General features: G+C 40.0%; 1 protein-coding gene across 4 annotated transcripts in view; it reads right to left on the bottom strand.

Annotated features, from left to right (window-relative positions):
• Window positions 1-22,248, bottom strand: part of abce1 (ATP-binding cassette, sub-family E (OABP), member 1) — a 65,015-nt gene that overhangs the window by 14,414 nt on the left and 28,353 nt on the right. For all 4 annotated transcript variants that reach the window (XM_060827057.1, XM_060827048.1, XM_060827041.1 and 1 more), the window contains 9 exons: window positions 17,832-17,949; window positions 16,529-16,666; window positions 8,706-8,775; window positions 6,643-6,739; window positions 5,786-5,875; window positions 3,655-3,776; window positions 843-1,064; window positions 576-635; window positions 415-473 (listed from right to left, as the gene is read on the bottom strand). In XM_060827057.1, coding sequence (XP_060683040.1) covers window positions 415-473; window positions 576-635; window positions 843-1,064; window positions 3,655-3,776; window positions 5,786-5,875; window positions 6,643-6,739; window positions 8,706-8,775; window positions 16,529-16,666; window positions 17,832-17,949 — 976 coding nt within the window. The remainder of the gene's footprint in view (window positions 1-414; window positions 474-575; window positions 636-842; window positions 1,065-3,654; window positions 3,777-5,785; window positions 5,876-6,642; window positions 6,740-8,705; window positions 8,776-16,528; window positions 16,667-17,831; window positions 17,950-22,248) is intronic.

The following is a 22,248-nucleotide window of genomic DNA, read 5'->3' as shown; positions in this document are numbered from 1 at the left end:
TTCGAATTGAGTTGCTGTAAGCTCTGCAAACCAAAACGTACCACATGGAAGAACAAAAAAGGGCTGCACATAACTAAAACTGCACAGTAGGGATAACACACAATAAAAAGACAACACAAGAAGAAAAAGAGGACGTGATGAGGACAAGTGTTTGTTATTAAAAGTTGGCCAAATAAATCTTCCTGGCTGAAATTTCAGCTACAGACAAGAATACTTAATACTTAACTTCTTTTCAACTCAGTTGACGGTTCTAATTATTAAAAATCATGACTAAAGAACCAATTTGAAGTCTAAAGTTTAAATAAGATTGGACAAGCTGCTCCTGAAAAAGTCTGAGAGACTTCCAATAACCTGTTTCAGCAAGTTCCAATAATTCAGGGGTGAAAAAAAAGTCAGAAAAACTGTACTACTTACTTGGGACTTAGGGCTGATCTTCTGTGGTTTGTAGCTGACATTCAGCACAGGCACTGCACCTGGGAGTGAAACATATTTATTAGGTGCATATTTTATACAGTTATTATTTCATAACTCACAGGAGTTTGAAGTTCAGTTTGCAGAGATTACATAAAAAGTACCTCCTTCATCTGGCTTCAGTCTTCCAGCCAGCATTCTGATGAATGTGGTCTTCCCTGTACCTATCGAAACAACAAATAATAAATCAAACATTTAGAGTAATTACAGAATGTATACAAGATCTGCACAATATGTAGTTGCAAGATCACAAATCTAAAAGATTGCACATTGCTTTTCACATCTTTCTAAACACTTCACTACATCAGATTTCAACACACCAAGAATCTATTTTAAATATCATTTAATTTGTTTGCAGCATTGACACTCACCATTTTCTCCCAGCATTACCATGATTTCAGAATCTGTGAATTCTCCAGTCCCAATTTCCAGTTCAAATTCGCCCATCTTTTTCTTCATTCTTGGATAATGATATCGGCACATTTTTTTGACCTCTTCCTCATTTGCTGTTTCAGCTACTTTGAAAATCAAAGAGGCATCGCGGAATCTCAAGTTTTCTGTTGGCACATATCCATCCAAGAATATGTTGATACCTATCAGGAAATAAGGCATCAATTACAGTTTTTCAAAGTATAAATGATATAAAAACATACCCAGTGTTCTAACTAAAAAAAAAACTAAGCTTTGAAGGGGAAGTTGTCAGTTCAATGTTCTTGGGTTTTATGTCTATAGGAATGACAATGCTACCAAATGGGGATGGGGCAGAGGGGGAATGAGAATATGAACACAAATGTGTACATGAGAATGTACAGTGTGGTGAAGTCACCTATAGTGTGACATAAACCCAAGATCCTATCCTCATGGGTACCAAACTTGGCTGTCAGCCTCTTCTAGGCAACTCTGCATTGCTTCCTAAAGTTCACGTTGGAGGACACTCACCCAAAGATCTGGGGCTGAATGTCTTTGACTGCTGAAGTGCTTCTCCCCTGGAAGGAAGTATCCGTCTGCCGATTGTTACAGTGTCCACTCATCCGTTGTTGTAGTATTTGTATGGTTTCACCAATATACCATACCTTGGGGCCTACAGCATATTAGATAGGCAATGCTGGCCGAGTCATGAGTATCTGCTTTCCTCATATGTAACTGGTACTAACCATGTCGACGCTTTGACATGCCTTGCAGTGGTTGCCAAGGCAGGCTAGTATGGGGCTGTGGTCAGTGTTGTCCTGAAGGCTGGGCAGTTTGTTGCAAACGATGGGAGTCTGTTTAAGGTTTGGCGGTTGTTTGAAGGCAAGAAGTGGAGGAGTGGGAAAGATCTTGATGAGGTGCTCATTGTCATCAATAATGTGTTGCAGGCTGCAAAGGACATGGTGTAGTTTCTTGGCTCCTGGGAAATTTTGGATGACGAAGGGTATCGGTCATATCCAGTGCCTGTCTTTTGAGGATAGTATTATGGTTTTTCGCTGTGGCACTATGAACTGGCGATCGATGAGTTGAGCATCGTACCACTTCAGGTGTCTGTCGCATCCATCCTCATCTGAACAGATCTTGTGTTTGGCTTGTCTGTAATGGGCAGAAGTAGGTACTGCAGAAGCAGGAGATCAGAGTCAAGATTAGAGTGGTGTTGGAAAAACACAGATCAGGCAGCATCTGAGGAGCAGGGAAAAAAAAAATTGACAGTTCAGGCAAAGGCTCATCATCAGGAATGGCTTTTGCCCGAAATGTCGATTTTCCTGCTCCTCAGATGCTGCCTGGCCTGTTGTGTTTTTCCAGTGCCACTCTAATCTTGCCTGTAGGGAGTGGCTGTTCTGATACGTTGAGGGCGGAAGCTTGAGAGGTGCAACATTCATGAGGTTAACCGTGGGCGTATGATCGGGGAGGTACTGAAGTGTCCGTCTTTGAAGATGCATGTCTAAGAATATGAGTGATTCTAAAATAAAAGAGTAGTCCATGACAAGTCCGATAGTGGGATGAAACTTGTTGATAGCACCACGTATACAGGAACCTCGGTTATCCGAAGGACACGGGTGGGCAGTATTCTGTTTAGTTAATCGAATGCCGGATCATTGTTGCCAAGCTTGTGATCTTGTTCAGAATATCCAAAATTTGGTTAATTGAATGCCAGATAATTGAGGTTCCTCTGTAGTTGTTTCAGTGTTTGCTCACCATAAGTCCAAAAGAAAATATCATCTGTATCTGGTGTAAAAAGTGTTGGTTGGAGGTCTTGCACAAAGAGGTCTCGTTCAAACATGCGCATGAAAATACTAGCATACTAGGGTGCAAATTTGATCTCCCTGGCTATTGTGTGTCTGGATGAAGAATTGGTTGTCAAAGGATGTTGTGGTCAAGGATGAAGCAGATGAGTTGTAGGATGGTGAGTGGAGACTTGGCAGTTGTTGATATTAAGAGGCTGTTGCAGTGATGCTGTCATAGTGGGGGATACTGGTGTAGAGTGCCAAAACGATCACTGCACGCTGATAAAATCTCAAGTTATCTCGGGGCAGTGACTTGAAAGAAATTTTGGGATTTACATATTAGTCAATTGAAACCTGCATCTCCATTCTAACTGATTAAAGCCACCGAGGTTTGTTCAATACATTTGTATCTGTTGTATGACTGTTTGATCTTTTAGTTATAAATTCTGTGTCTGATGTATTTGCTCTTACTGGCTACTGGAAGGTGGTGCGGGGCTCAAAAAGCTTGTGGTTTCAAATAAATCTGTTGAACTATAATCCGGTGTCGTGAGATTTTTGACTTTGTCCACACCAGTCCAACACCGGCATCTCCACATCACAAGCTTAGAGATATGCTGCAATCTAGTGATACTGAAGATGCAAAAATATGAACAGCATGAAAAAGAACTTTAAAAAAATAAATGTAACAAGTTCTCATGCAGTACACAAACAATGTTCAAATATCAATGTTCATTAAGAGCAAGAGAAGTTAGTCTACTCATTATAAAATTAAGTGTGCACACAAGCAAAGTAAAACTCAATGCTGTTCACTTGTAATGCTCAGTGACCTGTAATTTAACTGCAGCAGCTATTAGTGTGGCAGGGAATACAAAACAATGCTACAATTTGGTGATTGATTAAATTTGTGATGGCTTTTGTATGCAGTTTTCAGGTGAGCTTTTAAAAAGTCCTTCCAAGTTTAATATCAAGGATTTAATTTAGAGTTTACCTTCTCGAACACTGAAAGGCATGGTGACAACACCATATGCACTCGGCACGCCATATAAACAGCAAATGAAATCAGAAAGGTAATCCAACACGCTCAAATCGTGCTCCACAACGATAATATATCTGGTTTCAAAAATGAGAAAACCATATTCATTTACTGCACACTGTACTCAAAGTTCTGCTCAATTAGTTCTACCAGCAGGATGCTCTGGAAACTTTAAAGCATTGAATCAGTTTTAGTTAAGATGAGTTTAACAAAGGTCAGTTGTCGAAATCTGAATAAAATTAGATTAGATTACTTAGCGCGGAAACAGGCCCTTTGGCCCAACAAGTCCACACTGACCCTCCGAAGAACAACCCACCCAGACCCATTCCCCTACATCTAACACTACGGGCAATTTAGCATGGCCAATTCACTTAACCTGCACATGTTTGTACTATGGGAGGAAACCGGAGCCCTCGGAGGAAACCCACGCAGACACGGGGAGAATGTGCAGACTCCACACAGACAGTTGCCTGAGGTGGGAACTGAACCTAGGTCTCTGGTGTTGAGGCAGCAGTGCTAACCACTGTGCCAGCATGTTTCATTAGGGCATTTCAAAATATTCTCATTAAGTAAATTTTCAGACATTGCCAGTAAAGTTGAAAAGCATTTTTAACAGGTAATTGCTTTCAGATAAATTGAAGTTTCTACTGAACATTGGCCACAATGGAACAAAACTACAAAAATATTTAACAACAGATGCCCACGGTAGCTGGGTTTAAATTAAGTTTTCCATTCCTTAGCTGATCCCATTAGAATTTTATGTACAGATTTGAATTGTTGTTTTAAAAATAGCATTGGTGTTTAGTGGTAAAGATAGCTACATTTGAATTGAAGAAATCAGAAAATTGAGATTTTACACTAATTAACAAGAAACGATGCTTTAAACATACAACCAGAGGTTCCAAACGATGTACCTAGACATCCATATGATGGAAACTTGTCATGCTAGGACAGTTTTAATAAGCTGCATTTGCTGATATCAGCACGGGTGCACTGTTTTAAGAATTGGCAACGTGCATTGAAAACAGTTCGGTGAGATGGGCCCCAGTACGTGGGATACAAGAGACTCCCAATTCTTTTCCTCTCCCTCCCCACAACAACTCGCATCCTGTGTCCTAATCTCCCCTCCCACTTGCCCATGTCCTCATTGCACACCTTCCTGATAGATAAATTTCACGTGGTGACATACTGGGTCTGAAATTGTGCAGATGTGCAGTTTTGGGTGCCAGCAGATGCTCTGTTTGGAATATTCTTTAGCCACGAAGACGCCCACAGGTTTCAGATGAAAAAAAATGCAGATTATGGGGCACAAGGAGGCGATTTAGCTCATCGTGCCTGCACAAACTTGACTAACTAATGTCAATTCCCTGCTTTTTCCTCATAACCCTGCATTATCTAAATAACTGCTCAATGCCCTTTTGAATGCCTCTGCTACAAAAACAATTGTAACCACCAATCGTAAAAGTACAAATTTACTATTGACTTACACAGTAGAAAAACACTAAAGAATCACAGAAAACTACTGAAATGCTTTGATGACAGTGTCATTGTCAACTTCAAAGGGGTCTGTTGACTAATAATGAATTTCACAAGAGGGAACAGGCTATCGCAATAAGACTGAAGGAAGGAACAATGGGCATGTCTTAATACAACTCGCGCACTAATGAGACTATCTGAATAGTAAGAGGAGGAAGAGATGTTCAGGTATTGGAGCCCTACCACTTCAACCATGGATGTGCTATTATTTTGTTTCATGAGGCAATAGAGAACATTGATAAGAGATTTTGCTTATAATACATTTGAAATATATTGAAATTTGAATGGAGAAGCACACTTTTCACAACACAGCAGTTGTGAATTAACATTTATAGCAACTTTACCACAGCTAATTCAAGAAGTTTATTGCAACACATTAATTGTCCAAAATGCAACATGACCATTTAAATAGCTCCAGCAACAAACCTTATGAGATAGAATAACAGACAGCCACTAAAAATCTAGTAACCGAATTGTAGCTGACGTGGTGATGAGGACTAAAGTTGTGCAATGGGTCATTACATGCAGGCATAACATATTAGAAGGTTACCTATCCGGATTTATAAGAGAGCGAATGGTGATGGCAGCCTTCAAACGCTGTTTAACATCCAGGTAACTGGAGGGCTCATCAAACATGAAGCTGAAAAGAAATACATAATTTTGGTTGGTAGAATTTACTTCAAAGTAGTACCTCAAAATCCTTCCAGGTGACAAAGGGTAAACAAAATCTTAACGCTAACACAATATTGAACATGAGCTGCAATTGTAATCTATGTTAAATAAAAGTTGTTATATTGAAACATACACAAGTGATCAATTGAAATCAGAAGGATAGAAAGAGGACAGAATGTGCATGCAATCTTAACCATGTCCTGGTTTTGTTTTGCAGCTTTCTAACTGCAACATTGTGGAATCAAATCAATTTCCTAGATTAGAGTGGTGCTGGAAAAGCACAGCATGCCAGGCAGCATCCGAGCAGGAAAATCGGGCAAAAACCCTTGAAACATCGATTTTCCTGCTCCTCGGATGCTGCCTGACCTGCTGTGCTTTTCCAGCACCACTCTAAGCTAGGCTCTGATTTCCAGCATCTGCAGTCCCCACTTTTGTCAAATTAATTTCCTGTCAATCTGACCAACGAACCTAAATGAGTGCAGGGAATAGACCTCTCTCACGAAGATCTTGGGGGCCAATTAAATTGCAAGGTCTTCTACAGGGAATCACTACCACAATTGCACAATATAGCTTCCACACCCCACTTCATACCTGCCCAGAGAAAACCAGGAAGCAGGATGGACTTGACTTCTTTGTGGGTTGGGGAATGTGATGGGCAGTGTCCCTGCGACAGAGAAAGAGCAAGACAGAAGAATATACAAATAACTGAAGATTAAAATTCTTCTGGAAACTTACATGTCAGCTTTTTGAATGCACACCACTGCGCATGCAAACCTTTGCAGCTCCCCTCCAGAGAGGTCCTCAACATTCCTGTCTTTTAGGTGAGTCAGATCTGTAGAAATAGATTTGCAGTCTATTAAATTACAACAATTAGAATTTATTCCAGGTGACAATCCACTTGTGTATTTTCAGCTTGGTCCTATTTTATCCTGTTTGTCCCGCGATCAGGACATCTCAAAACATTCCACAGTCAAATTAAGTACTTCAAAGCTACAAGCACTGCTGTAATGCAGACAAATGAAATAATCAATTTGAAACTTTTTATCAAGTAATGAGATAAATGAACAGGTATGTTATTTTAGCAATTACGGGCTGATGGATAAACGTTGGCTAGGATACCAGGAGGATTCTCAGAGTTTCAGTCTAAAAGATGGGATTGAGTATTTACAGCAAAGACTGAATAGACAACACTTTTCCTTCAGGTTTAACATGGCCAATTCAGAACTCATTACTCACTTAGTTCAAGCTTCACTTCAAAAACCTTGAGCAAAAATCCTAGCCTGACATGTCTACACAGCACCATGCTGTGCTTTTTGTTTTGTAGTTCACATGGATGTTAAACAGTTAATGCTACTTTATCAAAGAAAAACACAACTTATCCCAGTAATCTAGCCTGCACGTTCCTTAACCAAAAAGCAATTCTTAGTCAACAAAGCATTTTGTGTTATTCAATACAGGTGATAATGATGCCTACATACGCAAGCTCTTTCTGCACTTCAAATGCTCATCTCTTAAAATACTTAATCGGATTGATTGGATGGCTCGGGAAAAACTCCCATCACTGAAAAATACATTCTGGCAACTGTTGTGAAAGGTGAGTATTATAAAAATTTTGGGATTTGGATCCAGAAGAGCCAGTTGAATATGGGAAGGATCTGTGAAGGTACCATTTTTAAAAAATGCTAAGTTGTATGGACAATGACCCAAGTGCACCAGTTTCAAGGAAAGATAGGATTGCAGCTCAGGGAAAATCCATGCAAGTGTTGTAAAGTGCTAATGGATAAATGTTTGTGTCACCAAGTTTATATTAGATAGAGAAAATGCAATGCTGTTAGTTTAACTTTGATTTCAGAACCTAAATTGGGGGAATCCACAACTAGAGGGTATAAGTTTAGAGTGGGAGTGGGGAGAGATTTAAAAAGGGACATGTTTTCATGCAAGGGTGGTGCATGTATGGAATGAGTGCCAGAGCAACTGGTGGAGACTTGTGCAATTACAACACTTAAAAAGACACCTGGATGGGCACATGAATAGGAAGGGTTCACAGGGGTATGGGCCAAGTGCTGGCAAATGGAAAGAGATTAATTTAGGCATGGTCAGCATGGATGAGTTGGACTAAAGGGTCTGCTTCCATGCTGTACATCTTTAGGACTCTATAACAAAGTTCAAAAGGTCTCAGTTCAGAACAAAAGTGAAAATTTAGTTGAGGGGAACCAGTCACCTGAGCAGAAGTGACTTCTGCAGCCCTGGAGTTTCCCAGCCATGTCAGCTTGATTACAAGTTAGAATTTGGCAAGTCCATGTTATCACTGAAAAGATGCTTGGATTTAAAACCATAACTAGGTCGGTCAGCCTTTCCAGAACCATCACCCAAGTATCAAAAAACAGGGACTCTTTGAGAGTTAAAGAAAGATTAAATTAAGAAAAGATTTAAAAATCAGATACAAGTAATATATCTCTGGAATGGAATATCTATAAAACAGTGTTGTGAGGTAGGCTAGTACTTCTAATATTTAATGTTAATATCTTTCCAATTGTCTTCATTTATTTCTTTTGTACAATAAGCTTATTCTGATGTTAAAGAAAACATCTACAGTCTTGTCTGTGTGGTTAAGTGACAAATCACCACAGTACCTAACTGCAAACATTGTGTCCTCTGAAGCTAGTTTTCTTTCAGGGATCTAACTTTCAATATTACCATCAGATGGACTCATAACAAACCTCAACGGATGGTTGTGGATTGTACCATAAACCAATAAAACAAATACTTCCGGAAATTTAGCTGCGCAGTTTTCTTACCAAGATGTTCACAAATAACATCCTGAGTTTTGGTCTCATCTTTTCTATCCAAAATAGAACCCACAGTGCCCTGTAGAAATAAATTAAAGAATAGTTATGTTCCTTTAACAAATTCTATTTGGTAAAATGTTGCACATGATCACTACTCACATTTTTAAAAAGATATACTGTGCAGAATGTGGCTATTTGCCCCTTTGTTTCTACAGGTGCCTTTAAATTACTCCCACTGTCCTGATTTCTTCCTACATCTCTGCACATGCTTTGTTCTCAAGTTAACTCAGTTGTTAAAAATTAGTACTGAATTTGCTTCTACCAGCCTGTCAGGCAATGCATTCTAGATTGTAACAACTTACTGAATAAACAAACAAATAAACCTTCGTTCCTCTGGCCTTTTTTGTCAATTATTTTGAACTCTATATTTCCCAACTGTTCTGTTAATTTACTCCAATGTGTTCTGTAAAGACAGCTATGCCATTTTGAACACCTCGTATCAACCTTTGTTGCTTTAATAAAAGTTTGATCCTGGATAGGGCCTCATCATAACTGCATTACCTCATCCAATTTCAGTAAATCTCCTATGCAGTCTCTCCAAAGCTTTGACATTTATTCTAAAGCATGTTGGACATTTTCATTTGGAATTGTAACCAATAAGTTATCAAGATTTACCACTATGTCTTTTGCTTTTAAATGGAATGGTTTCCCTCAGGATACCCTCTGCTTACCCAAATGGGGAAGCGGCTGGAAAGCATATCCTAGGTTGGCCTACATTCTCTGGAGTAGGGAGCCACTACATGGGGACCACCATCTCTGTGGTTAAAGAAAGCAAGCTAACTTTTGCAACTTAGAACAAACAGTAGCCATCGAGAAAGAATTGGAATTGAAACTGAGCTAGCATGAGTCAAATTGGCATTGCCACTTTCAGAGAAACCCACTTTTCTGAAAAGGGCAGCTGAAGGAACTATGGCTGGAGAGGAAAGGCCAGTGATTGTCCTACCCATGGAGTTGGTGTTGTATCCAGAATAGGATCTTGGATGTAAATGCACTGTATACGTGAAAGTATACAAGCGTATACTGATACTTCACGTATAGCTCCACCATAATCAATATGCTCCAACCCTTGACTTTACAGAAGTTAAGGAAAAATTCTATTCTGATCTGAAGTCCTCACTGCCACTCCAAAAAGGATAATTCCTCAGTGGGACTTGAATGCAAAGATTGGTAGCAGCTGTGTCGTCTGGAACAGAATCACTGGGAAAAATTGGATGGTAAGTAGTCAATTAACACTGGGTCCAGCTACGAACAAAGCATGCTCAGCATGCCCTTGGTCTAACAACTGCACTCTTCTGCCAGAAGGACAGATCCAAAAACATATGAGGACATCCTATATCAAATCACTGCAATCTCTTAAACGATCATTTGTTCAGGTCAAAAACCAAGTATTCAACCAATGTGACAGGACTGCCACCTACTGGACTGTTTGATTGTCTTGTAGCTTGGTGGATATCTATTGCCATCAGAAGGCCCAAAGGTCCAAAACCATGTTCAATATCTCAGCCCTAAAACAGCCCACTAAGAAAGAAATTCCATCTGGAAAGTCAAACTGGAAAGTCTTCACAACTCCAACTTAATTTCAAAATAGTTTGAGCAAATTTAAAATCAGCTCTTCTAGAATCCTGTGCCCAAATCATGAGATTGGAGCATCATCAGCACGACGACTAGTTTGGCAAAACTAATAATGCTGAAATACGTTCCAGAAATGGAAACAAAACTGATTGCCTACTGGAACAATCCAAAAGGCACACATCAAGACAGATCAAACATGACAACCAAAGCCAAATGATCCACCAAATGCTGGCCATCATGATGGGCAAAGCTTTCTGGGAGCCACAAGGACTACCTTTAGACTAGATTAGACTTACAGTGTGGAAACAGGCCCTTCGGCCCAACAAGTCCACACCGACCCGCCGAAGCGCAACCCACCCATACCCCTACATTTACCTCTTACCTAACACTATGGGCAATTTAGCATGGCCAATTCACCTGACCCGCACATCTTTGGACTGTGGGAGGAAACCGGAGCACCCGGAGGAAACCCACGCAGCCATGGGGAGAACGTGCAAACTCCACACAGTCGCCTGAGTCAGGAATTGAACCCGGGTCTCAGGCGCTGTGAGGCAGCAGTGCTAACCACTGTGCCACCGTGCCGCCCTTTAGATGGATGTCAAATGGTCAAAATCCTCTTCACTCATGGGAAAGTATTTCTCTCGCTTATAGATGGTTACATCTTCCCAGCCATTCACCACAATGTTATTTTTAGGACCCTCCTGCATAGAATGGTTGCAGAAAGCTGTCACTACATTCCAAATTCACTACGTGAACGTCAGGTACATAGGATACAATAATTCATTTTCTCCTAGCTAGCCTAGGAGCTGAAACTAATGGTATCCAAATAAGTCACATTGTATAGGGGGAAAAACACACCATAACTGCGTTGACCATAAACAGCAGGGCTCAACCAACTTGTAGTAACTGACCCACTTCAATTTCACACCAGCAACTACAACTTGCAATGGGGCTCAAAGAGAAATTAATGACCAGTCACTAAATTCCAGTGAGGTTCAGGCTGTTATGACACAAAGCCAAACCTACCTTCTTGTCACAGGATTTACAACACAAATGAAAACATTCAATGACCCTCAATATTGCTCAACTGTTAAACTTTACAAATAACAGATTCTGGATGCCAAGTTTATAACTTAATAGTTTTACAATAATTACTTTGTTAAGAATATAATTTTAACACAAACTACATAGCAATTTAATTACCATCTATGATCCAATTGTTTTCAATCTAAAACTTTCACTGACAGTAGGAGTACTTCTTTTTAAAATTTAAATTTGCCAGTACTTTAAACATTTCAACAACAGATAATAGGCCTTAATAAAATCTTTTAGTGTCACATAGATATACAGCACAGAAACAGACTGTTTGGACCAACTCATCCATACTAAACCAGATATCCTAAATTAATCTAGTCCCATTTGCCAGTACTTGGCCCATATCCTTGTAAACCATACTTATTCATATAGGCATCTGGATGCCTATTAAATGTTGTAATTGGACCAGTCTCCACCACTTCCTCTGGCAGCTCACTCCATACATGGACCACACTCTGCATGAAAACAAAGTTTCCCTTTAGGTCCCTTTTAAATCTCACCCCACCCCCCTCCCGCTCTGAATTCCCCCAACCCAGGGAAAATACTCTGTCCCTCAATTTTATAAACCTCTACACAGTCAGCCCTATTCCTCCGAGTCACCGAAAACAGCCCCAGCCTGTTCAGCCTCTCCCTATAGCTGAAATTCTCCAAACCAGGTAACATCCTTGTAAATCTTTTCTGAACCCTTTCAAGTTTCACAACATCCTTCTGGTAGGAAGGAGACCAGAATTACACAATATTCCAAAAGTGATCTAACCAGTGTCCTGTACAGCCGCAACATGACCTCTCAACTCCTGTGCTCAATACTCTGACCAATAAAGGAAAGCATAGATTAGATTAGATTACTTACAGTGTGGAAACAGGCCCTTCGGCCCAACAAGTCCACACCGACCCGCCGAAGCACAACCCACCCATACCCCTACATTTACCCCTTACCTAACACTATGGGCAATTTAGCATGGCCAACTCACCTGACCTGCACATCTTTGGACTGTGGGAGAAACCGGAGGAAACCCACGCAGACACAGGGAGAATGTGCAAACTCCACACAGTCAGTCGCCTGAGTCGGGAAATGAACCCGAGTCTCTGGCGCTGTGAGGCAGCAGTGCTAACCACTGTGCCACCGTGCCGCCCACATACTACGCACCTTCTTTGCTATTCCATCCACCTGCGACTATTTTCAATGAACTATGAACCTGTGCACCAAGATCTTTGTTCAGTAACATTGCCTTGGACCTTACTATCGAGTCCTGCCCTGTTTTGCCTTTCCTAAATTAAACTCCACCTGCCACTCCTCAGCCTTGGCCCATCTGATCAAGATCCCGTTGTAAAAGGAGGTAACCTTCTTCGCTGTCACCTCCAATTTTGATGTCATCTGCAAACTTACTAACTATACCAGCTATGTTCACATCCAAACCATTCACCTAAATGACAAAAAGCAGTAGACTTAACAGAGCCTGTGGCACACCACTGGTCACAGGCCTCCAGTCTGAAAAGCAACCCACCACCACCCTCGGTCTTCTACCCTTGAGCCAGTTGTGTATCCAAATGGCTAATTCCCCCTGTATTCCATGTGATCTAACTTTGCTAACCAGGCTACCATGAGGAACCCTGTCAAACACCTTACTGAAGTCTATATAGATCTCCATTGCTCTGCCCTCATCGTTCCTGAGTTTTTTTGAAGTAATAACAATCAAATTAGTGAAACATGATTTCCCATGCACAAACCCATGTTGACCATCTCTAATCAGTCCTTAACTTTCCAAATACAAGTAAATTCTGTCCCTCAGGATTCTCTCCAACATCTTGCCCATCACCGATGTCAAGCTCACCAGTCTGTAGTTCCCTGGATTTTTTTGATGGATGCATTACAGGCACTTTAAGACTCTAAATCTTGCTTGTATTCCAAAGCCACCAGTTAATCCAAATAGCTCTGCACATTGTTGGAGACTTATTTAATACAACTGGGAAACCCTTGTCAGAACTTTGAATAAGTTGATAATTGGAGAATAAATAGAGAAAGCAAAACTTAAAAAGGCTTCGCATCTGGCATCTAAAGCAAGTGTTGCCTCTTCATCAAAAACTCAGTCAGCACCAGTTCAACATGTTCAATGTTCTGTGGTTGGGTCACCAGCACTGATCCTCCCTTGACTGACCAATTCAACATCCAATCAGCTGTCGGTAACTGAGCATAACACCTCAGTGTTGAATCATCTGGTATCCTCAGAACAGTACTAATTAACATGCAGTACACTTCCAGGTCAGTTCCCAAACATCCATCTTTTGTTTTTTTTGTCTGAAATAGCTGCTGTTCCAAGTTCAACACCCATCTGCAACTCCATTTCAAATAAAAATAAGAGAACAATAAAAAAAAAGTGTCTAAACAGGGCTAACACTTTGTTCTAATGGCTGTCCACAAAAACTCAAGACTGTGGAAACTGTATCATTGCTAATTTCAAAGAGCTCCCTTGAACATTAATTGTAATCCAACAAAAGGACAAAACTACAGTGGGAGCTGCGCAGCCTCCTGGTAAATGCTGTGAAGATTTTCAGTGTTTAAATTTAGAGATTAGACAAGCTTATTACAAAGGCAAAGGGCTCTTGCAGCACAGTAGAGTGCCCTCGCCTCGAGGTCAGAAGGTCCAGTTTCAAACCCCACCTGACCCAAAAGGTGTGCCATGTGTCAAAACAGATTCATTAAAGTATTTACAACAAAAGCAAAGCAGCTTTAAAGTAACATTTCAACTTATATGCTCATTTGGACAAAAGACAAGTCAATAGAGTGCATTTTGTATAAATCACCTGCTGTTATGTATATTTTAAGGTCAAGGAGGACAGGCCAGATTAGATTTAGTAATAGCTCATGAGCAGCATTCCCTCTGAGCATTCACAGTTGCACGGAGCTGCCAATGCATCGACTTACACGGACGACACAGGTCTGTGCACCAGACAAAAAACAATGGAATATTACACAAGACAAATTCAGTGAGTGAGTGTGTTTTTTTTAAAATACACAACAAAATGTCACCCAGCTTTAACAGGTTTATGTTGAATGACATCTTCATAGCGAGTGAGACTTGAAGTGGAATTTCTAGCCCGATGATAAAGGCAATATAACTGCAGTACAGGAGACTCTACAGACATAGATAGCTTTGTAACCAACTGTTTGAACACATGACAAGAGCAACTTTCTTGAATATACTGAATGTTCCGATACAAAAATGATTGTAGAGATTAGAAACTCTTTTGAAAGTAGCAATTGATTCTAAATCAATTAATTTTCAAACTGAAATGAACAGATTTTTTCTCAGGTTTTCCCTATGCCCAACTATCTTTAATTGCTTTATCAATGAGCTTCCCACTACCATAAGGTCAGGGTGAGGATGATTACTGACCCTCACAAAGTTCAGTGCCATTTGTGACTCCTCAGACATTGAAGCAGTGTGAGATTGAATACGGAAGACCTACAAAACATCAGTCATCCGTTGATGTTTAATAGCGACATCACTGAATCCCCAAGCAACATCTTGGCCAGAAACTTGCCATATCAAAAATGGGGCAGCAACAACAGTTCAGAGACTAGGCATTTTGGGGTGGGTAACTCACCTCCCATCTCTACAACATCCTGCCTACTAATCTACAAGGTTCATGCTGGGTTGTGCTGAAATACTGTCCTTCAGCCTGGAAAGGTATAGTTCCAACACTACTCAAGAAGCTGAACACCATCCAGGAAAAGGCAGTCTGCTTCACTGGCCTCCCCACACACCACTCATCGCCTACAAAATTTGCTCCCTACACCATTGAGGTAATGTGACAAACAATCTACAAAATACAGTGCAGCAATTCACTGAAGACACCTCATCACCTAGGACAGGCCAGCAGATACTAGGGAGTATCATGACGTGCAAGTTCTCCTCCAAGTAACACCATCCTGACCTGGAACTATACTGCCATTCCTTCACTGTCAGTGGATCAAAATCCTAGCACTCTCTTCATAACAGCTCTGACACCCCAAGGACTGAAATGGGTTCAAGGCAGAAGCTCACCTTCTCATGGGCAGTTAAGAATGGACTTTAAATGCTTGCCTAGCCAGCAGCACTCTCATCTCATGAACAAATAACAAAAATCTATGAAAGGGATATGGAGCAAAGGATAGTATACAGTTAAATCCTAGTTGAGACCTCATTTAACAGTGATGGAACAATACTTGAGCAGCTAAACGATCTATTCTTGTTGCAATGTTCCTGTTTAAATTAGCGTTCTAGTTTCAGTTTATACCCAAAACCACTGTCTCCAGTGGCCAAAGGAGAAGGAAGAACTGAGTACAGAATCTCAGGTCTACTCTGGGTCTGATGTAAACAGCTGCGTGCAGGTCAAGGATAAATAGGACTGGAGGGGGTTGTTTGGATTGTCTGCCACTGTTCGTGAAATGACCACTGTATACCAAAGTGGTTTACTCAAAGCTTTGTGATCATAGGATGTAATCTACATGTTAAAAGACAAACTACATTGTAACTGATAGCATTTTTAGTTTGACTAAGCCATTTGTCTCGTCTTAGTGACGTTCTCCTCTGTAAGGGAGGCTTGTAGCAGATCTGTCCTGGTGGGCTTTCATAAATTTCTTTGCAAGTAACTACGAGCAATCACCCTTTACTAAAACTTAAGATAAAAGATAGAAACAATCACACTTGACAGATACAAGATATCTCTGAAATTCATGTTGTAATGAACTTAATTTAACTCTGCATTGTGTTAGAGAGACCCAATGCATCTCAATTCATTGCATTACCAGTGAATTTAATGTCACAAGTAACAATTTAAGCACAATTTTGCACTAAAAGCAATAAAACCTCAGAAGGTAACTCCTGTGTTTTTGTTTAAGATTCATGAAGATAGATAACAACATTTTTAAAAAGTCTGAGAACATTTGGCGTATTTTCAATAAAGATATAAATGTTGCCAATTCAAGTCCATTCAAGATGAATGAAGGTTTATTTAAATCAGGATCATTCAGTAGTACACGAGATTATTCCTGCAATGCAGACTCTAAGTTATAAATATAACCCTCTCTGCTGAAACTGTATGCAACTTAGTTTTAAAATTACCTTTACGGCCTTTGGGATCTGGTCCACATACTGGGGTTTGATGATGGCCTTGAGATCATCCTCTAGGATCTTTGTAAAATAGTTCTGTAGTTCAGAACCTCGGAAATAAGTCAAAATCTCCTGCCAGTCAGGAGGGTCCTGTTAAGAGACAGTACGTTTATTACTTATGACCAGTGCAACTTTCTCATGGGCTTTTTGCAGGAAAAACCTGCTATATTTTATGTGGAGTTGTGTTCCCTTTAAAGGCCAGATTTCTCTGGAAGAAAATAACTTGCTTCCATCAGCTTGTCAAGTGACCATGCTGCGCAAGAGGTGGCAAGCTGGATGTTTGGGACATCAAACGGAATTGGACACAGGCGCACAAGGCGGAGAAAAACATCAACAGGCAAAAAACCAGCAAAGTTCTGATCAGAGGTGACAACACTGAGGATACTAATGATGCCTGAATTTGAATTGGGGGCCTACAACTATAGGACACGAAGGAAATTAAGGGACTGACAACCTTCCTGGAAGTAAGAAATCCCAATCCTTATACAAATCCACGAAACAGCACTCAGATTGAATTGTTAACCTTCAATTTATGATAAATACCTGACAAGTTGAGGGTGCAAGTCAACTGGGTGCAGAAGGGAATTTGAGTTGAGGTTCAGTTTAGAGACATGCTACTTTGAATACACTTAACATAACTGACTACTGAAGCTAGACAAAATTAATTGGTATTCAAGTTTAATTTTGTTTTTATGTGGTGAAAAGTTTCTGTTTTAATCAATGAACATCCTGATTTCATTCTTTTCGTAAGTACCTGGCTTTTTGGATTTCCGAAGGGAAAAAACTTGCTCATCTCTATAGAGATTATACCAAAGACATCAGGCACATTAGTCAAGAAACAACTTTCTAATACTACTTAAAATGTCATACTTTCAAAAAACATGGACAATATACCAAAGTGCTGTTTCATGCCAATGTGTCCAAGAGAACTAGAAAACAAAAAAAAAATTCTGGACAATGACATTTCAAACTATTTGGTGCATGTTTCTTTAAAGAGGTCAGTCTCTATCATTACATAGTTATGTGCAGTGCAACAATATAACTACATTTAATGATCATCCAGCAAAATTGTTGCAGTTACCACAACACGTATTCCACTTATAGCAATTTTAGCTTTAGACAAAACAACAAATCAATTTGTTAAAATATTTAGTGCTAAGATCATGCAAGCAATATTGGCAAAACTACTTGACAGATTAAGTCTGCAACTTTTTGACTACAAACTTCTATGATCAAAACCACTCAGAAAACTCACATCATATTTCCCCAGATTGGGCTTTTGCTTTCCCGCTAGGATCTTCAAAGCTGTGGATTTTCCAATCCCATTCGTTCCCACCAAACCCAAAACTTCACCAGGTCGAGGAATAGGCAACCTAAAATTCAAATGAGTTATTAAAATGTACACAGCTTTGAAAATACTGCAACTTGCACACAAATCACACCGAAATATTGTTAAATATGAAATGTCTTCAAGTTGAAATCTGCATGTGGCCGACATTCAGATCAGGGTAAATGATTCCAGAGTTCCTTTCTTTACATTTCGGATAAAGATTAGTTACCAAAAAGAAAAACTGGAAAGCTTGATCAATTACTAACTTCCCTTCACAAAGTGTACTTTATTGGTCAATTCTTTTTTGAAAAAGAGAAGTTACATTAAAATTAACATTATGCTTGCAGATGGACAGGTTTTGCGTAGCTTCACGGTCAATAACTTTAGTGTAATCGGTTTAAATTATTCAATTACACTCTACCAAGATTCATAAAAATTTCTATAAATGATTGGCAGCATGATATTAACATTAGAGTTTTACTTTGTACAACATTTGACTAGAAAATAAATATTCACTGAACATAAATTGCTGGAAAATCTCAGCAGGTCTGGCAGCATCTGTGGAGAGAAATCAAAGTTAATGTTTCGGGTCCAGGGCTGATACTAATTCAAGAAAATGTCAATTTACTGTCCAGCACGTTCTCCCATTAGTGTGTCCGATTGTCCTTAGAGCTGCTCTACATATCAGAAATAGAAAGACAATCAAAAGTTTCAGTTGCTTCATGACTCTTTGGAGGGTCGGTGTGGACTTGTTGGGCCGAAGGGCCTGTTTCTACACAGTAGGGAATCTAATTTAATAATCTAAAAAAAAACTCATTTATGAGATGCTTTTCATACAAGAAAATACCTCAAAGTGCTTTATTGGGGTATTACAAACCAAAGTATTATGTCACAGGACCAAAAGCTTGAAAAAAATGTGTGCAAGGAAAGAATTTCAGAAAACAGGGCCTAGGTAACTGAAGGCACAGCCCCCCACCATGAAGAAAAGTTACAACTGGGATTTCAAGAGGTCAGAATTAGATGAATATCGATATCTCTAAGGGTTGCTAGGCTGGATATTGCAGAGAAAGAGAAAGTGAGATCATGGAAGGATTTGAAATCAAAGAAAGAGGATTTTAAAAATCAAAGAATTGCTTGATTGGTAGTTAATGCAACTCTTCGGGTAAAAAAATGAGGTCTGCAGATGCTGGAGATCACAGTTGAAAATGTGTTGCTGGTTAAAGCACAGCAGGTCAGGCAGCATCCAAGGAATAGGAAATTCGACGTTTCGGGCATAAGCCCTTCATCAGGAACCTGATGAAGGGCTTATGCCGGAAACGTTGAATTTCCTATTCCTTGGATGCTGCCTGACCTGCTGTGCTTTAACCAGCAACACATTTTCAACAGTTAATGCAACTCTGCAAGGCCAAAGGTCACAGGGATAAACCAAAGGCATATGCAGCAGATTTTGAATGACTTTAAATTTAAATGATGGGTAGAATTTACAGAATATTCAAGCACTTCAAGTCAAGTAGTAACACAGAGGGGAACTAATTTCAGCAACTGTTGAGCCAAGGCAGGGAAATGTTATACAAGATGGAATGGACAGTTTTAATGAAGGTGCAAATATGTTTAGAATCTCCTTGTTGAATCAAATAGTAAATCAAGTTGCAAACTGACTAGTTTAATCTTAGACTATTGCCAGGAACAGGGGTTGATTTGGTAGCTACAGAACTGAACCTGAAAACAATGGCTTTCAGTCTTCCTACATCTCTACTGGATTTTCAATTGACAGACTGATTATTTAGCAACAGTGGAGGAGTTGAGAGAAGACAGCAAGGTAGGCTCAATGTACATATTAGACAAATGCTTGGATGATATCATTGAGGGGCGGCATGCAGACGAGATAAGAGACCAATTATAGATCTATCAGGGACACCAGCGTAAACAGCATGAGGGAAGGAAGAGAAGCCATTGCAAGTGGAATATTGCATGCAATTCTGGTCTCCTTCCAATCGGAAAGATGTTGTGAAATTTGAAAGGGTTCAGAAAATAGTTACAAGGATGTTGCCAGGGTTGGAGGATTTGAACTATAGGGAGAGGCTAAACAGCCTGGGGCTGTTGAGTAGGAAGGACTTGGAGGTATATGGGTCCGGTGCTGTCAGATGGGACTAGATTGGGTTGGGATATCTGGTCAGCATGTACAGGTTGGACCGAAGGGTCTGTTTCCATGCTGTACATCACTATGACCCTTATAAGTGATATTTTGGCTATGATTAAACGTATAAGAAACAGTCAGGGAAAGCAGACCAACTCAGCTAAAAACAATGCAAAATTTGGAAGAGAATAATTTGAATAACTGCATCAAAAAATTACAATGGGGTAATAGTACGGCACATTTGTGTTGTCCTATGACTTTAATAAGTCCATTTGCGATACACTTCCAAATACAGAAACTTGACTAGAATTCTGGGAAAGGTCAACACTTTCAATGACTTTGGGAAGGAAAGAGAAGTTGGGAATGAAGCATATAAGGATGGAGGGGTCAACTGTTTTGAGGTGTGGGGAGGGTAATAACGGCAGATTTACAGAAGGCACAACACCTGGAGAGAGAAATAGTTGACAACAATGAGAATGCGGAGTAAAAGTTGGGTGGTTAGTAGTTTAGATTGAGTAGTTCCAGTGAACTGGCGCGTTTCATGGAATGAGATTGAAGAGGGCATAAAGTAATAGAAAGAAATGGGAGTCCAGGGAGGCAACCTTAAAGGGAGCTTGGATTTTTTTGGGCTGAGAGAAGGAAGATGGTACACAGTCAGTTGATAAAAAGATCGAGACATCCTTTGTAACAAGATGTTAGTTAGCTCCTTGCACATCTTGTTCGAGGCGAGGGTGGAAGATTTAAAGAAGAGTTCAGTAAGATGTTTGGGGAGGAATGAAAGAAGGAAAAGCTGACCCAAAAGTCTTGACGAGACCTAAAGAATCTGGTAGAGGATGGATAAACCTCCTTTTCATTCAAGTTTAAGGTACCTGGACTTGAGGGAAAGATAATGAAGGCCAGAATGAGGAAACAGGCTAGAGTAGGAGCAAGTACTAATTTTAGGCCTAGGACATTAAAGATAGAGCTGAGAATGCATTTCAACAAAATCAATGGCTGCAGAGACTGTATGGTACTTCAAAGGTCAGAGGTTGAACAGGTATAATTTTAGAGTAGAAACTGTTAAGAGAACTGACAGATAGTTTTACCATAGATGGACAAAGGAGTAAGTTTTGGGAGTGGAAAGGATATGCGGGCAGATACTGAGAAAGAAATTACACTACCTTAAATCAATATAATGGCACTAGCAAGATTACACAAGATGGCACGAGCTAGTGATGAAAACGCTTTGGGGGTAGTTTGGGAGGATACAAGAATGGGAAACCTAAAGAACCATAAGGAATGATCAAAGTTCAGATGTTATTCACGTAATTTGTTTTTTTTTTAGTTAGAATGACTTGTAATGAGAGAGAGAAAAATAAGTTTAATAGCTCAGACCATAAAAGGAAATGCCAGGAGGAGGAGGAGTTTAGGCCAAAGTGAGATTCGTAGAGGAGGGTCACAACGACAAACTTGATGGAATTTACAGCTAGGCAGGGAGGCTTCATCCTTTGACCAGGTTTGTATTAAGGCCATGATAATGAAATATTAATTCACAATATGTTCTGGATCGCATGGTCGTTACTCCCAAATAAACAGACATTTTGGAGGGAGATGCACTGAGAGACGGCAAGCGTAGTGTCCAATTCTATAGGGGTAGGAGTGGGAGTGGCAAGTTGGACATCAAGATTGATGGCAGTGCACCTGCAAGGACCAATCTGTCACAGGATTCAGACAGGCACTTAGGGAAGCTGTCACCTACTTGAAAAGAGAGTCATATCTGGATTCAGTTAAAACAGCAAGAAGGTCAAAGAGTTTTCAAAGGTTTTGGTGGAAAGTTGGAATTCAGGGGACCTGAGATTGGAGAAGAGAAAGGGGGTTGCAATGCAAGAGGAGTCTTTGAGGGATGAGAGGAAATGAGAAATGAGGGGTAAAGAGTGATGGGCTTTGGTCTAGACTAACAGCTAAAACGGTTACACAAAATGAATACAGGGAAATCTCATGCTGCATTAGCCTCGTTACAAACAAATTTTGAAGCTGGCTTTAAACTGGCACGTGATCTTTGGAGTTCAGGAGGCGGAGATAGATCACCCAAATGTCACTCCTATTTAAACATAAAACCTGACCAAATGGGAAGCAGAAAATAGCAATTTAATAACAGTATGGCGTTCAGAATGAAAATCCACGGTCCCTTGATGGGATAATGTTAGATAGGAGCATTACAGACTA

This window comes from Hemiscyllium ocellatum, chromosome 1 (genome assembly GCF_020745735.1).
Source record: "Hemiscyllium ocellatum isolate sHemOce1 chromosome 1, sHemOce1.pat.X.cur, whole genome shotgun sequence".
Taxonomy (NCBI): Eukaryota; Metazoa; Chordata; class Chondrichthyes; order Orectolobiformes; family Hemiscylliidae; genus Hemiscyllium; species Hemiscyllium ocellatum.
This window is presented reverse-complemented; position numbering and strand designations above follow the sequence as displayed.